Below are 18,244 nucleotides of genomic sequence, written 5' to 3' on the forward strand. Positions count from 1 at the left end.
TATCTGTAACATGAAAGTGACTGTTCATTCTTTTGTTTAATATTATATGTAAAGCCTTCAAATGCTTGTCTTATCTTCTACCTGAACGTGACGTCAGTGAGTGAAGTAGCTTGCCGAAACGTCACAAAAATAGAAGAGATTAGCCGTTGGGGACTGAAAAAGGACAATAATGGCTGATGCCCCTCATTCAAAAGGCCAATTGTCACTTGTCAAACTGTAGAGTCCTTGTGAGAAGACCTTTATTCCATTTTCCTTAGTTCCCTGGGGTTTAACACCATCAAATTAGACAGTCATAAAAATATGTTGACGGCTAAGCTCGCATCGCTCAAGTAAAGTGAAGGAAGCTGTTTCTGGCATACCATGTCAAGGTTATTCCATTGTCAACAGGTGACTGCTAATTAAAGGGATAGTTGACTTTCTGAAATATATTTTTATTTTCTTAAATTATTTCAGTTTAGGGTATGTTGGATTGACACAGACAGTTTTTGAGTGCAATCAAGTATATTTAAAATATTTGACATCATGAAAACAGGTATATGTTTATAATTGCAATTAAATGCTATAAAATGAAACATGTTCACATGTTGGCTACAGCTTTTCAGGCATAACATCACTGTACACTCTGCATTGGAGTTACTTAAATGCAATAAATAAATACATTTTTTTTATCATTAATTTATTTATTTATCCAGTCACCCACCATTGCCTAGCCATTGTAAAGATGGCAGGTCATCAGAAACTTGCATCTTTACAATGGTATCTTTACTATCCTTCATCACACATAAAAACAGTCTGTGCCCATCAAAAACATTAAACAAAATTGAAATAATATCAAAAGGACCAGAAATATGTCAAAAGGACCCTCACTTTAAGGTCTGTTCATCCAGAAGCTGTATTCTGTGTGCCTTAAGCAAGGATCCTCTTTTGAGGTCTCAGTAGACACCAACAAAGATGTGTGAGTTGACGATTCTAGTTCCTGGGGGTGCTGCAGGTTGAGGCACATCCAGTCTTCCCGCCAGAAGACCTTTTCCAAAGCTGCTGTCACAGTTGTAGGTGGGGGGTCTTGGTCAACACATGCTTACAATCGATTGCACCAATACATTTGCGGAAATTACACAGCCTGCAGAAATCTTTATCGTTGTCCGCCCACTGAGTTTGGTCAAGAAAGGGCAAAACATTCCTCTTGCAAGGCCAACCTGATGACCTGGGAGATCTCACCCACAATCTGCAAGCAATTGTTGATCCATTCTGTATGTCTCTGAAACACTTGCTGTCTGCATCCACAGGTCAATATCCACAGAGTCAATGCAAAGCTTTCTTCTGTAGGCACTGAATCACAGTGTGTTCTAGCATGTTTCATGAGAGAGGCCACTCGTTTTAGCAAACCATGAGACCGCCTGGCACACGTTCTGAAATAGGAGAAATGTACTTCCTCATCCATACTTCTCATCTGCTGCACAAAAAGAGAAAACTCTCCATCCTGACTCCTTGTTTTGTTTAGAGGGTGAACATATCATGTCCTTTTCTTTTTTCCCTTTTGTTTGTTGGTAGTAAAAGAAGGTAGGCCACGTCTAAATCATCTTCTTCTGTACCGTTTACTGTTCCTTCACTGCAGCCATTGCCAAAGTTTTCTTAGTTTTGTATTTCACCGCTGGCATTTTTTTCCAGTTCAGTCATCTCCTCCCACTGCTGGATTGGCTGCTCACCCATCTGGCATGGAGCGTCATTAAACAAACAGACCTCAAGAGAGATTCAACAGCAGTTTAACAGCTTTCGCGAACACGCCATATTAAAATTAATTTCAAGTCTACAGACACCATTGTCTAACCTTAGTCTAACAGAGCTGTATCTGAAACTATAGATAATCCACTAATACTAAAGGGAACTCTAGCAAAAAACCTGCATTCACAAGCAGCACACTCTGTGAACATGCTTCTGTCCTATATGAACATGGTCCTCTGTACATCTACCTCAACACTAAACATACATTTTTCTTTTGTATGCCTATAAATTATACTAGTATATATTTTGCATTGGACTCCTAATTCAGTCTCTTTTCAATGTCAAAAATATTTTTATTCACTGATATCACGTTCTGTGATCCATAAACTAAGCTCGTAATCGCATTTTCACATTTTCGTTTGTTCTTCTTTTATATTTTATAGTTAGTGCAGGTGAAAGAATATTTACTGTGTCTTCAAATAAACAAATAATAGATCTCCATATGATCCTCGTGTGCACCAGTGAACATTAACAAGTAAACAGTGTCCAAACCCCAATGATCTCTCTGCAAGCTTGTGTTTAAATACAAAGGAACCTCCTATTCTGACAGTATGCCCATGATTACAAAAGGAATGTTTCTGAGGCGATCCCTCCAGAATATAATTTCATTCTAAATATTTGCATACTTATTGTTTCCTTTATTTATTTAATTATGTTCTTATTCAGATCAGATAAAGGTGCCAGAAAGCATATCAGTGTGTATTGTCAGACTTATTCTGTGGCAGTGCCTGCACAGTGGAAAATTGACACACCATAGATTTGTCATAATAGGGTATCAAGGTTTATAAAACTGAGTCAGAGCTGAATCTGTAAATACTCTCTCATCTGAGAAATGAAACATATTTTCCCCTTAATAAACTTAAGAAGGTGGATTAATGGGAGACGTTTGTGACAAAACATCTGCCTTTATATATTATATATGGTTCTCAGTTTTTTCAGCAAAAGGTTTTATGAATTTTATGAACCTTTTGATTGATCTGTTGAAAACACAGAAGCCTCGGGCAATGCCAATTCATTTATTAAGCATAGAAACCTGCCTCAGCCGTCACCTTTGTATGGCATCCACAATGCCCAGTTTTTGGTACTTCCTTTCACTTTTCTCTAATGACTTTCATCATGGTCGCCTGTACAACACGGTAGGCAGCCATGCTGATGTTCTCCCACTGGAGAACTCTATTGATGCTTATGATGGTCTCTCGTCACAAATCTCAGTTTATGAGAAGGCACCTTAAGCCATTTGCTATATCACTTTGTGTGTATTGTAATTCGTGTCTAACCGTAGATAGGATTGCATAGGTAGAGGATGGCTCTCTGTAATTCTCTGCTGATAACACTCTCTGTTTTTAAATAAAGAAGCACATGACAACCATTTTTCATTACTCCTGTGAGTGGGCATCTTAGATTAGGATACACTGCCGTTGGCAGTAGAAACTCAGATATGTTGGAAATTAGTTCAGGTGTGTCAGAAACCCTGTGGCCCCTCCTCCACAAATGTCCTTGACAATAAACTTTGGCCAAATTCCTCAGAAGCACCAGTCCTGTTGCTTGTGGAGCAACACTTTCAATACTTGTGATATTGGCCTGACATTGCCTGTTCAAAGCCACCATACCTTTACATCTGTGCAGCTATGTAAAGGCCAGGACCTCCCTCTCTTACAACCACAACTAAACTGGTTTGCAACCGTAAAGAGGTTATATGGCCCTAAGGTTGTGCACATTACTGTACTGACTCTGAGTATTAAAGTAACACTATATTACTGTGTATGTATACTTGCTTGATAGTAACCATTATCAGAACAACATGATGAGATTATATTTCCCTTCTATGCTTACATAGAACATGCAAACTGATACTATATGCAAAAACACTAATTACTAATTTCTTAAGGTATGAAATATCCATCAGCAACATTGTAGTTGGCCCACTATAAGCGCCAGGTGTCATTTTTTCCTAATACAATAACAGCAACTTAAGTCAAGCTTTTTTAATATGTAGCATGTAGGCCTATGCCAATTCTTGACAAGAAAGAAAATTGCATTCAGATAGTTAACATATGTAAATAGCAAGCTAGTTCCATCAATGTAAATTAGTCAACCAGAATTATGAAAGTCTCAGGGGAAATTAAAATCCATGGATAGCAAAGCCACAAGGGAAACAAATCCCAAAGCAGGTAAGCACAAACATTTGACAAGTATCAATATCCAGTTTTTTTTTTTACTTTTGATGGAAAGACGCTCTTCATCGATTAACTGAGCATACTACTAGTCCCAAATTCATGAGGGCAACTTCCAAGGGTGAGAGAAATTGCAGTTAGAAGGCTATTGAAAAACAGGACACGGTACCATATTCTAGACAATAAATGCAAAACAGAGAACTATACGTATTAGACCTTAAATGAAAGCTTTAATGATTATTTCACATATAAGTCCACATAACTGGACTAAAACAACTAACAGCTACTATCAATATTCACAGGTATACCAGAAAAGGTTTGCACTAATGCAGAGTCAAGCTGTGCGAGGGACTTCCATTATAATATTCTCAAGTGTCATCATTTTATAGGGAGAAGAGGTTTGGAGTCACATTACAGACTGTATGTGATGTAATACGGAAATATGGTTTATGCATATTAAGATGTGAGGACCAAATGAACTGCGCTGATCATTCACAATTTAAAGAATACCTACAGAGTACATTGGGTCAGTACAGATGGGAATACAGACGGACACTTTGCATACAAATTTAATTTGACCCACAGTGTCCTGGAGTTTTCAGTTTAAGCCACATGAAGGAATAGCTGGTTGGAGAATGTGCCTTGTTAAATGTTCTGCCGATGTGATGAATTGGTTAATTTCTCTTAAATCTGAGAATAACAGACTACAACTGAGAAGCCACAGCAAAAAGTGAAAGGGAAGTACCGCCCCATGTCACAGATTAACAAAAAACTTGGAAAGTAGCCTCAAGGATCCTTGCTCTTCCAGCTGTTTCTACCCACTTTACTTTCCTAACCTGTGTCTTTCAACAACAGAGCCAATCCTCAGGACTCTGGTAATTAGGTGTCAGCCTGTGTGATCCATATGAATCCATTCATTTATTTATTTCACTTCAGCAGTGATGCATCCTAGAGCCCTGACTGGGTTTGCACCGTGTAGAGACCCACAGGGAGATGCTCTAGCAATCCCTTTGGCCCATCAGCTGCCAGACTTTCATGCGGCTTCTGCAGTAGCTCACCTGGCAGGCTACAGCCAGCTGCCTACATGTTTCTGCTGATGCATTTGCAGATCTGCACCATCTCAAACTGACACTGATATTGCAGGGAGGATTAGCACAGCTGTAAATAAGTCTGACAGAGATAGTCGGTGGAATTCCTGCAATGCCCCTCGGCCTGAGTCATCCCAAGAGGAAAGCAGAAAAAAAGAAATAGTAGCCAAACTACCATTATGAAAAGCCTGTTTCAGTGATATTAAGTCATACTATCGCTAATATAAATGTATCTATTTTCCATTGTTATGTGGTCTGGCCATTCGTGGGCCTTTGTGCCTGAATGGGAACCACACCATGCTCCGAATCTGGCTGTATTCAATATACAGAGGCGAAAAACCTGCACTAAAAGCAGAGTGAAGGGTCTTATCTTTGAAAACATAATGCAGTGAGGGCTGAATTCTGCAATCATGCATATCACTGGATAGAGAAAAGGGGATGTGTTTATGAGCAAAATTATAATTATTAATAGTCAATGAACCATAACAAATAAAAGGACCATTTTGAGATCAGTAGACCAAATTTTGACATGCAAAGGAAAGTACCGGACTTCCTTCTGGCCATATATTTTTAAACGGTTACTGCCGTATGTAGTGCTGGAAGCAGCAGGGAGCCTATCCCACGCATGCAGATTCTCTGCTTGCTCTAATTAGAGGACACAATTCAAAGCTGGGGTATGGCAGCCGTTTCATGTCTTGCTGAAATAATGCACTCTTTGGTGTGTATGTGTGTGTGAGTGTGTGTGTGAGCCTGATCTGAAAATGAAAAAAGAGAGAAGTAGAACAATGGCATTTAAAGGCTGATATTATTGATACAAAAGTTCTAACAAGCCTTGCAATACCCAGTAAATTTGTGTGTATGACATTTTGCACATTTCTCGGGGTGTTCTTTTACAAGCCATAAGAAATGATGACAAATTATGACGTGTAGAGTATTTCACGCTAAATTCATTTGGATACTCATACTGCACAATCAACCTCTATCACTCTGTCGTACCTGTGAAACTCTGCCTGCCTCAGTACAAAAGCCAACAGAAAAAACTTCTCACTTGTGCTGATGATGTCCAGTGCAGACAGTATCACAGTATCAAAATGATTTGATAACATTCGTCATCATTTGATTATGTATCCATAAGTACAGACAATGGAGCCTCTGTTCAAGCTTAGTCAGATCTGAGTGGTGTAAAGCAACTGGACGGGACGGAATGAACAAGCTGTTAGATACAGGGCACAGATCCATCTTTGTTCCCAGTGCCAACCCTTGGGAGTCATTGGTGTGACTGTGCAGGAGACTGAACTCTGAACCATCACTCTGGTGAGAGAGGGGATAGTCTAACCACGAGGCAAGCGAAATACCACCACGCTGAGAAATCATGGCTGGTTTTTCTGGATCAATATAATTCATCCTCATTGCTCATTGTTCTCATCTACAGCAGTTGCCATTCTGTGTGTTGTAGTGCGCAGTGTGAAATGAAGCAAGTCTTGACACCACGTGTTTCAGAGGAGAATCGTTGATGTCTACACTGTTCACCAGGGATCCTGAATCTTATCTAGAAAGGACCGGTGTGGGTACAGGCTTTCAGTTCAACCAAGCAGTTACACACCTGATTCTACTAATCAACCACTAGGGCGTTTGCTAAAGACATTGATTATTAGATTCAGGTGTATTACCGCTTAGTTGAAACCAAAGCCTGCGCCCACACCGGCCCTTTCTGGATAAGATTGGGGACTCCTTCTGTACACCATGGATACTTACTTCTGACCCTCAAATCCAAATCTAGCTCTGGTTTTCTTTTCTCTCAGGTAACTAACTAAACAATTTAATCAGCTATTTTCTACCCTCTGCTATAATTATACTTATTAGCTGATTAAGTAAAGGGAGGGTGGGAAACCTGCAGTTCTCAGCCTTTGAGGACCATGACCATGAGTAACAGGCATCTACACTCTCCTGAATAGGCAGTAAGGTTCGCACATGAAAGTGCAGTAGTTGCAGACAATTAGCCATTCCAAATTAGGGTGGGAATTGGACATGTTCAGCCACGCATTGGAAACCAAATTTATTTTTTAAATAAATTTTTGAAAAAATAATAAAATAAAATTTCAAAATATTAACAAACTCCTTTTTTCTCTTTTTTGGAGGAGACCGTTGGAAGGCTAGAGTACGTTCTTCCGATCCGAGTACCTGTGGGTGACCTGAAGGTGTTTACAGACACTTTCAAATGGTAACTGTGAGAGAGCATGTGGCAGAAACTGAATTAATTTGGGAGCCTGACTCTCAGAGTTGAAGGTGGCATGTCAGATAACAACAGAAAGGTCGTATAATTTAGCTTAATTTACTTATTTATCTTGTGAGCCCATGTCGTCACTGCGCATGAATATGGCAAGCACACAGTTGAATTCATGTTGCCTCTCCAAAGCCACAATAGAAAAAAAGGGTAATCAAGTAAATGTTACAAGCGCCTATTTGATTTTATCACAAAGAGTCAAAATGGTTTGGCAGTAACAGACTGACTGTGATTTATGTTTCTCGCTCCAAAAATAGAGCACACACATTACTTGAATTTGTCACTTAAAGCATCCTCTACCACAACCGCTTTTCCTCACCAAATTCCTAACAGATTACGTATGATGACATAAACACAGGCCTACCTTTTCCAAGTGAATCTTACAAGTTTCATCCAGCATAACCATCACTTTTATCTTACATTTTTTTGCTATACACTTTGGAGATATTTTAATAATGCTTTCTGAATGAATGAAATTGCCTGAAACTTTTCCAACAATTAAGTATCTAGCTTTAAAATAAATCTTTCACCTAAAACCTGTAATTGTTCCTAATCATTCAGCCTTTTTTCAGTCACATTGACAAAGTAACTGAACTTGAATGAAATTCATTTAAAGAGCATTTAAAACCAAATTAAGCAGAAAATCAAAGTTCATTTTCATAATTCTTAACTCTCATTTATTGTAAGAACTCAAGCGTCACTGAACGGGTATTGTAAAGAATAAAATTCAGAATAACAGTTTTTTTTAAATATGAATCTTTTGTGTGCAATGACCCATATTTTGATTTCAGAAGATCACTTTTAGGTGAGCTGACAAATGTAAAAAAAATAGTTTAAAAAAAAATTCTAATACTGCAGAACATCCTACACTGCCTGGCCAAAAAAAAAGTTGCCGTTTGGATTTTTTTTTGGACAGTGCCCACTGTACAAGCCTCTGGAGGCAGTGTTATGATCTGGGGTTGCTTCAATTGGTCAGGTCTAGGCTCAGCAACGTTGTGCGGCAATAAAATGAAGTCAGCTGTGTACCTGAATGTAGTGAATGACCAGGTTATCCCATCAATGTATTTTTTCTTCCCTGACGGCACAAGCATATTCCAGGACGACAATGCCAAGATTCATCGGGCTCAAATTGTGAAAGAGTGGTTCTGGGAGCATGGCCACCACAGAGTCCTGACCTTAACCCCATTGAAAGTCTTTGGGATGTGCTGGAGAAGACTTACGGAGTGGTTTGACTCTCCCGTCGTCAATACAATATAATGCAATTCTGGACGGAAATAAATGTTGTGACGTTGCATAACGTTGTCAAAACAATGCCACGACGAATGCGCGCCGTAATCAAAGGTAAAGGAGGTCCAACAAAATATTAGAGTGTGTGACTTTTTTTTGGCCAGACAGTGTACATTATAGATCGCTCTGGAGAAGAGCATCTGCTAAATGAATATGCAATGTAATGTAATATGCCAAATACTTGACTTTTAAGACAATTTTACATCAAATAAGTAAAGTAACACTGTCTATTTTAAAAGTACTTGCCTGCCATGAAGATGCATACATGCAAATATGCAACTATGAAACTTTCTCTAGCAACAATGGCTTCTTCTCAGACAAAAACCATTCTTTATATAGTTATTTCACTGTTTTATTAAATTGCAGAACTCAAAGACTTTATACTTTATAATGAATCAGTTTCTTCAAGTGATGTTCAAATGGTGCAGTCCAATTACAGGAAAACCAGGCACTATGAACATTTCCTCGAGACAATCTGACACTACCCGTCATCCAAGGTCCTTTTTTATGAAATCTCTGAATGGACAGAAAGAAGCACAGTCATTTTTCCAAATCAAACTCCATCAGAAAGAAGTACTCAAAAGGCATGCAATCAATCAATCTCACCAGAACACAGCTGGTCAGACCTGAAGAACGCTGGGTGGGTAACAGATAGAGAAGGGACCACAGCTGAGAAGGTGCCGTGGCAAGGAATCGAACCTCCGCCCATACTGGTGTATGGCTCCTGAGTCCCCACCACAGGTTGCACCCAGATCTTTAGTACTGTATTCTAGTCTAAGCATTTAAAAGCTTTGTTGATTTTACACAAAATTCAGTACATACATTTACGTACATTTGCCCTATATTTGATAATAGTTTCATTTAACTGATCACTTATGACCAATATAACTGATAACTGACACACTTGAGTGACTTTGGCTCTTGCATAACCACTAGGTTACAATTTACACAATTAAGCAAAAGTGAGGAGGTACTTTAACCATTTTAAATCCCTAAAAAATGCTCTGCCCGAGTGGGTCACAGTTTTTAACAGTTTTTAACAAGTATTAAAGCCATTTTCTTATTCTTGTCACCATATGACCGCATTGGTTCTTTTCTCAACACTCCAAAAAAAAGGGTTTCAAAATGAACCTCTCTGTCTCCATAGAGGAACCCTAGCAAGCATTCTCAAGAAAAAGAAAAAAAGTGGGAAAATTCACAGATTGAGCCCGCTTTTCTCACCTACCACAGAGGGTGCAGCACAGCACACAACACATAGCAAAGCACACGATGGGTAGCACAGCACACAACACGTAGCAAAGCACAGGATGGGTAGCACAACACGTAGCAAAGCACACGATGGGTAGCACAGCACACAACACGTAGCAAAGCACACGATGGATAGCACAGCACACAACACGTAGCAAAGCACACGATGGGTAGCACAGCGCACAACACGTAGCAAAGCACACGATGGGTAGCACAGCACACAACACGTAGCAAAGCACACGATGGGCAGCACAGCACACAGCACGTAGCAAAGCACACAATGGGTAGCACAGCACACAACACGTAGAAAAGCACAAGATATGTAGCACAGCACACAACGCGCAGCAAAGCACACAATGGGTAGCACAGCACACAACACGTAGAAAAGCACAAGATATGTAGCACAGCACACAACGCGCAGCAAAGCACACGATGGGTAGCACAGCACACAACACGCAGCAAAGCACAGGATGGGTAGCACAGCACACAACGCATAGCAAAGCACATAATGCACAGCACAGCACACGGTGCTCAGCACAGCACAGCGCTTAGCATCACAACGAGTGGAGCATATGAAAAATGCATAAACCACACCAGCATGCAACCAAATGTGATTTACATTGCCTAGTACACAAGAAAATTAAAATTAAAAAATGCAGTGAACATTCTGAGTGTCATGAATAAAGACGGCTCTTCATACTAACATAGTCTCAAACAGTGGTGAGCACTACAAGCAATACTAATGGGAGTCTGAGAGTTCAAATGTAAAATGAATGCAAAAGCTAAAGAAAAAAAGGGAACTGCCTGTAGAACAGCCTTGTTTTGTTTTGCAAAAGCTATGGTGCTGCCAAGACCATTATCACCAGAGGAACAGCGCTAGGGGACCAGAAAATTATATCTAAAGAAGTGATGTCAGTCCTACTCTCATCCCGTGAATATTCTTGTTGAGTCCTCTGACCTACCAGAAATCACCACACTGAATCCCTTTGCTCATAGAGTCTTAGTGCAGAATTCCAGTGAGAAAAAGCTTGAATTAAGGCATCTACAGGAGTGGAAATCTACAGTAGGTTGAGATGCTTAGGTATAAATGGACAAGATTAACCCCAATATAGCTCAGGTTTTACCCGGATATAGCCTGGTTACATCCTAGTCGGGTAGAAAACTTTTCAACCCAAAGTAGCCGGGTTTTTGCCTGAACGCCTAGATGCCATTTTGCAAACTTCTCAAAATAAAAATATCTCTGTCTTAATTGGTGGTAGAATACATTGTTTTCTTTTGGCTCCTCAGTCACCAGGCAGTTGGGTCTTTCCAGCCCTGGATTGGTCCATCCGTCTCTGTCACTGGAGAGCTCTGAGCAGTTTGGGCAGTGCTAAGAAGACTCACATCAGAGTGAAAATAGAGTGTTCACTTACAGATGTGTTTACATCATTGAAGAAATGGGCCCTTTTTCGGTATAAAATGTGTTACAATATGATGTAAAACCATTTCAGGAAGAAACTGAATGTGAAAGGTCTGAGTGTAGAAAATAATTTGGAATGCAGTTGAATCGCCTGACAAACTAAACCTACTGTTAGAAACGTGCAGCTGCATAATTTCACAAGCTTAATGTGGAACAGCAGATACATAAGACCAAAACTGACCATTTATGCAATGCAGTTTAGACCTGCTTTGTTGATATTACAAGAGTCAGATGAAAAAATATATATATTTTCATTCGAAGGTTTAAAGCCAGGGTCAAAGTATAATAAAAAAAAACCTGTTATAGCGAACAAAATCAGCCAAAAGTAGGTCAGTTAACTTTTCTATTTATGTAACATCACCGCCATCTATATTTGTCAAACCAGCTCAGCTACCATCAATCTGACTATACAAAGTCACTTTGATTCCATCACAAGGCTCTGTGATGAAGTCTTCCCTTTTCATGGTCTCTTTTCTCCCGGTTACAATGGGTCAACCACAATATGTCACTAAGACAAGTGAAAAGCCCATGGCTAATTTCAGAATACTTAGCCTGCAGTTAGCTGACGTCCGTGATTCCGTGATTCATGGATCACTATTTGCAGCACTCAAGGTGCCACCAGTCACAAGGTGTTACAGTGTGAGCCTGCGGAAAGGGACTATCTACCCAGGAGCCACGCATGACAGTTTGACCTTAGCTGAGAAATGAATACTCGCAGCACCTAGCCGTCCGTGGAGATTGACAGGTCCCATTGCACAACACAGGAAACAGAATAAAATGCTGTGCATTGCTTCAACTTGTGCATTTGTTTGAGCAGTGAGACCAACAGCTGCAATAATTAAAAAACTAACAGAAACCTAAGGATGTGCCACAGTGCCTGTGAAAAAATCAGCAGATAGCAAGAGAGTTTTATTGCTTAAAAAACAGAAAAACTATGACACTGGGGGGCGGGGGGATAACATATACACTCACCTGCTATGAATAATCTAACATCAGGTCCACTAAATATAGACTGTTGCAAATATGACGGTGTAGCTACGGGGCATGTCTAATTAAATCAACTTGTTGTTTATGTTTATTTAGAAAAATGAACCTGAATTTTTGATCCAGGAGAAATGTCCCTGGAGCGATTAGAATTTATGAGTGAGTTTGGACAAAATGGGCTTGATTGTGTGATGAAGCTAATAAGTATGCGTTTCAGCAGACCTCTGTTGAACTCAGCAGTGATTAGATTCATGACAGCATGGGCGAGGAGGATTGGGAGGGGGGGGGGTGCAGAACACCCATTGGTGATGGAATTTACACAAGCCACTCCGCTGCGGAGAGCACGGGCTGACAGACGAGCCGACAACAGAGGAAGCTTCGGAAAAGACAAAAGCTCGCCGTGTCGTTCAGTGACGCCATGGAAGTGGCAGGAGAATATGCGTCAGCCGAGTCTGCCAGCCATTCATTAAGATGTTCACCAGCGCCCTACCTGCGGGCGCAGATAGAAACGTCATTTGTGGTCTCATTTCCATGGCTGTCAGCACCTTCTCTTTCACAGTTTAATGCCGAATATAATTAGTGCGTCCCAAAAATAAAACATTGCTGCGCCTTGCTCCATCCTAGTACTTGGTGTTTGGTGGGAAATCACAACTTTCAGCCATTTATTAACAGGTCTGCTTCTACAGCTGGGTACAATACCACCCTGTGCAATACAGAGTGCTGCTGGTGTTTTAAATGGAGTGGGCTCACTGAGTCAAATACAGTGTAAGGATTGTAATCATATGCCTCTGAGCCATGGCAACATCCACATCAACTTTAACAGCTACGTCTTCTCCCCCCTAGGTGTGATGAGCACTTGGAAGGTCATTGCTATAAACGTCTCAAAATGGCATAGCTGCTTTCTACGTCACTTTTATTCACTTTTGCCAGCTTGTGCTGTGGGTGTTCTGTACTACAAACAGACGGTTTCTTCATTTCTTGGGGCGATTTTTTATTACTCAGTTAAAATGGTGGTGTAATTTTGACTGCCTAGGTTAAATTAAAACGAAACTCAGAAAGTCACAAGAGGCAGAAATGTCAGCAGTATTTCACTTTCGCTGAAACACTTGGACAGGTTTACAGCATATTGCACGGTCTTCAAATAAAGCCCTGCTTATTCAGGGACTGCCTCTCGGTAAAAAAAATATATTGCGTGTCATCTGACGCTTCTAAACAGGCAGACCCATCAGCTGCACTTCCTATTAAAGTGATATTAATTACTCTGTCAACTTACAAACAAAAAAGAAGCAGGAAAAAAATGAGCTCTATATTCACATTGTATCAGAGTCATTTTTCTTGTTGTCTCCTTTTCTTTCTCCCTTTTCACCCTATTTGGCTCCATTGTACATGTGTTTATCTACTTTGGGCAGTGAGCGCTCACTCTCTGTCCTCGTGACCAAACAAGAAAGGGCCATGCGTTCCATTTCCTGTGCGCAGTATGGAAATACTCAGGAAGATTAAGCTGTCTGTCCCACGCTATGGAGATACTAAAAAGGGCATCAGGGAAATTGCTCTTTCTGAAGGTGACAAACTGTATGGAGTTTCTCTCGGCGTCTCTTCTGCCTGTCTCCTTGGATACTCGTCACTGTGCTGTGATGTATCCCGCCATTCCCCAGCTAACACAATCCCTTTACACTGAAGAAAGGACGACGTAGCATCAGAGAGTTCAACGGGCACAAATTCAGTTTTCCATTGCCTTGAACATAAATAACTGACAGCCAAACACAACCGTGCTTTTAAAAGCTTGACTTTTCCAAATATGCCCTTTCATCAGACAGCGCTCTGACTCTACTTCAAACGTGCAGTCGTCCTCTTCTCCATGTGAAATTTACAGCCTAATATGTCTTAGCTGAATCGCTTACATCCAAGAAACTGAATTCAGTATTTTCAGAAGCTGTGATTCAGCCAGGAGTTGAAATTTAATTTGACAAATTCAAATGGCGGGTCTTGGATACTGACTAAACAAACATTGATGATGATTTTGCAAATAAAACACGTAAGTTTGTGGTTCCTATTGTGCATTCTTGTTTGTATAAGTTTATATTTCTGACAGATATGCATTGTAACATTCACATAGTACTGTGTTTTGAGGCCATGTGTAAGCATGCGTAAGCCCAATGAATGCTTTTTCTGTGTTTATAAATATTCACATAATCATCACATTCAGCTGGTTTTGTTGTGCGCAAAATTGTACATTATACAGTGATCCACAAAATAGAATGGGGTTGCAAATGTAAATTATTCTAGAAATAGGGATCTTTGAATTGTGATTTACTCTGAATGGCAACTGTTGTTACAAAAGGTGATACAAAATGCACATTGATATAAAAGGCTACACATCATTCTATAATGCCCACGCCAGTATAGAATGATGTATGAATGGTGTCCTGTCCATTCATACACCATTCCCAGATACCTTATTTTTTTCCAGAAACCATTCTCACCATTCTCATGCCATGCTGATTAGGTGGGGCCAGCGCTTATGCAGTGACTTTTCTTAAGGATTGGGGGGGGGGGGGTGGGATGGGCTGGCAGGGTTAGTCTTCAAAGAGCTCCTGTTCCTCTGCCATGATGGAAATAATTACCTCTACTGTAAGAATGGCCCTAATGAGAAAAATGCCCAACAACAGCTCACTGACGAGCGTAGCCAGAGCCAGTAGGAAAAGAACACACAACAGAGGCTCATGGAACAGGCTTCTGTGGTTATCATTTTTCTGCTGAAATTGGGGGCGAAGTCTGCCCTCCTCTTCCAGTCACAATGTCGCTGGCCTGAATATTTCCCTTTTTGCTTTTTAAAGAGGTGAAAGTCAAACTCAAAGCTCAAGTTAAGTTTCCACATTTGTAAAGTCAACTTGGATGTTTATGTCAACAGTTTCAAAGTAATTGTTTTTTCTATTTCCCTGTCTATCAAAGCTAACATGAAAATCTGAAAAAGAGTTTTGGAGAACTGAGCAAAAATGTTCTTCGTTTTGCAACAGCCTATGATTTGTCCTGAAATAGTCTTAATTGTTTCCATCAAACTGTGATGTTGGTAGATCTCCTTCACTAGAACAAGTCATAACAGCATAAACAACTAGCCGGTTGTGTGTGGAGGTGCTTTAAAAATAAATCTACAGGTTGTGGGACTGGGGCACAAAGGAGCCATAGATCAATGACACAGAGCAGGTGCAGCAGGCCTACAGTGAGTAAAGAATGTAACTCCACACAGTGTAAACAAAACTCCAAAGACCACTCAAGCTGTGGCCACCAGGTTCAGCTGATGCAGTGTGAGACCTTAACACTTTAGGGGGTTGACCCTCCTGAAGTTCCGTATAGAATTACTGTAGGATGCCAAATGAACCACAATGCTTTGTGTGGCTACTCTTGAGGGCTGTAGCATGACGTGATTGGCGTTTTATCACAAACTATGTCTGACAGGCAGAGATGTAGGCCTACACTGAATCCCTCTGGAATGGACATCACATAACACATCACATTTTTGACAAATGCCAAACGTGCCTAGTCTAATTCGTTCTTTTCATCCTACTAGGAAAGTAAATATAAGTTCTTAGAGCAAATGTAATAATAATTTTTAAAATAATCATGGCATGGGTCCCCGAAAATTGGGCATTTCGTTGAACCTTATCCATGTATGAAATTCTTTATTATTTCCTAAACCTACGTTCACGACAATAGCTCTGTGAAGTGCCTAATTTCAAATAGAAGGTGCACACCAATAACTCACCGTTTCTTTTCTTTTTTTGGGGGGGGGGGGGGGGGGGGGTTAACTATCAATCTATTAGTGCTACGTAGAATAATTAACTTTCCTACATTCTCCTTGTTCAGCCGTAGCAACATTCCTTGCTACTTAGCCACAAGAGGAAATTCCCTTTTGAGATGTAAATTTGGTTCGTCCAGGAGCACAGTGGAGGGATGGGAGCAGATTAATTATAACAAAAAAGAGTCATATAGGAAGTTTTATTGGTGTGAAATGATACAGGGATGACACAGAAACACTACATTAATAAACAATTTGATTGATGAAGGGCTTTAGCCACTTTTAATTGGTTTTGGTGGAACCGGAGGGGAAAAAATCAACGAACAGCCAAATAAAAGCCTATGGTCCAAAGAACAGGCTGTTTTTAAAGACTGAAACTGCCTATCACAAAAGTGCTCCTAAGGCTCCATCTCGTGGAAGCAACCGAAGTTGCTGTTGCAAAACGCAACGAAGACCCGGAAGTAAATCCGTTTAACCTTTCAACTTTGTACATCCATAGGCATGTGTGGAGCATGTGTAGTGCCATTCAAAATGGCAACTTGCAGTATAGAAGACGTGTTGGCAAAAGTCGAGAAAGATGAAGCAGAGAAACTCAAAAGTATAACAGTCATCAAAGAGCTTGATCTAGAATTTGACCTAGGTAACATGCTTGCTTTAGACAAGAATCCGGCTAATATTCGAGAATTCAGAGAGAAGAATAAAGACGAATTTCTGCGCTCTCTGGCCCGGGACAACACGCAGCTGCTGATCAATGAGATCTGGAAGTTGCCCACCGAGCGAGTAGATGAGGTAATAGTTGCCAAATTACCCGAAACAACCACTCGGTTGCCCAGGGAAAAGCCACCACCGAAGCCCAGACCCCCGACCAAATGGGAGGAGTTCGCAAAACTGAAGGGAATACAGAATAAAAAGAAAACTAACTTGGTGTGGGACGACGTGCACAAGGAATGGAAACGGCGATGGGGATACAAGCGGGCCAAAGATGACACCAAAGAGTGGCTTCTTGAAGTTCCTGAGACCGCGGATCCAAACGAGGACCAGTTTGCGAAGCGCAACAAAGCCAAGAAAGAGAGAGTGGCGAAGAACGAGTTGAATCGTTTGCGGAACATTGCAAGAGCACAGAAGATAAAAGTTCCCGGGATTGGCCTTGCACCGACCGGACAGCAATCCAAATCTGACCTGGAGAAAGCCGTGCATGTGGCTAAAATGTCCACCGCTTCAGTGGGTAAATTTCAAGACCGTCTGCCAAAGGAGAAGGCGCCCAGGAACACTGGGAAGAAAAGGAAGTTTCAGCCTCTCATTGGGGACTTCTCCACTGAAAAGCAAAAACAGCTGGACATTTTGAAAATTATGGACAGCAAAAAGCCCCGACTGGACATCAACAAAGCGGTGAACAAACAAATGAGAGAAGAGGACATGGAATCTCGGTCCAAAAAGAAAGGAGGCCCAGGAAAGAAGGGTCGTAAGGGTAATTTTTCAGGAAAAAAGGGCAAAGGAGCCGGCTCTGCCAAGGGTGGTAAAAACCACAAACCACGTATGAAGCAGGGGAAACGATAGACTAATTTTTTAAAATGACAGTTCTTGCAATGTTTTGTATAGTTAGTATTTTTTGTGCCATCTGTCAGTTTGAATTGCCCTTTTTCTTGAAATATAAAAATGTCCTGAAATTATTATCCCCATTATGAGTGTCTGCTGTCTGACACTGAAGTCTCTAATGTGTAGGCCTGTGTTGAGTTTTGGTACTCAGGTCATTCGTCCTTTAGGTTTATCTAACCATTCTCCTTAAAATATTTCGAAATGCAAAATATCAGGCAAATGTTACGGGGCTGTCACTATGGGTAATTGTTAAATGAAAATTCTTGCTGGCTTTTTATATGCAATATGTTATTTAGCCCAATGAATGGTCATTTGTAATGCACCAGCAAATAGTATCAGGTTTCAAAATGCTTTTGGCTTTGTAAGACTATGTTTGATTCACATTGAAGCATGTAAGTCTGTTACATGAAATAAATATATTTGATTATGTTAAAAGTTTTTCATTTTTGTTTGTACCTTTGTTATATGGTGTATTATGAGGTAAGTTGTGGTATTAACATAGAACTGTTGCTTCACAAAGTGCTATGTTGCCTATTAAGTTGCTTA

The 18,244-nt window shown here is 40.4% G+C and overlaps 1 protein-coding gene across 1 annotated transcript; it reads left to right on the plus strand.

Moving 5' to 3' along the window:
- The first annotated feature begins 16,600 nt into the window (after positions 1 to 16,600).
- On the plus strand, positions 16,601 to 18,136 carry rrs1 (ribosome biogenesis regulator 1 homolog). The gene has a single exon (XM_035412073.1). It carries the CDS (start codon positions 16,604 to 16,606, stop codon positions 17,657 to 17,659), a length of 1,056 nt encoding a protein of 351 aa, XP_035267964.1. The 5' UTR covers positions 16,601 to 16,603; the 3' UTR covers positions 17,660 to 18,136.
- Positions 18,137 to 18,244: the final 108 nt, after the last annotated feature.

The sequence above is a fragment of the Anguilla anguilla genome, chromosome 4 (genome assembly GCF_013347855.1).
Source record: "Anguilla anguilla isolate fAngAng1 chromosome 4, fAngAng1.pri, whole genome shotgun sequence".
NCBI classification, from domain to species: Eukaryota; Metazoa; Chordata; class Actinopteri; order Anguilliformes; family Anguillidae; genus Anguilla; species Anguilla anguilla.

Excerpts from the sequence above, each read along its gene's own strand:
- rrs1 (XM_035412073.1), top strand. The coding sequence starts at position 16,604 with ATGTGTGGAGCATGTGTAGTGCCATTCAAAATGGCAACTTGCAGTATA.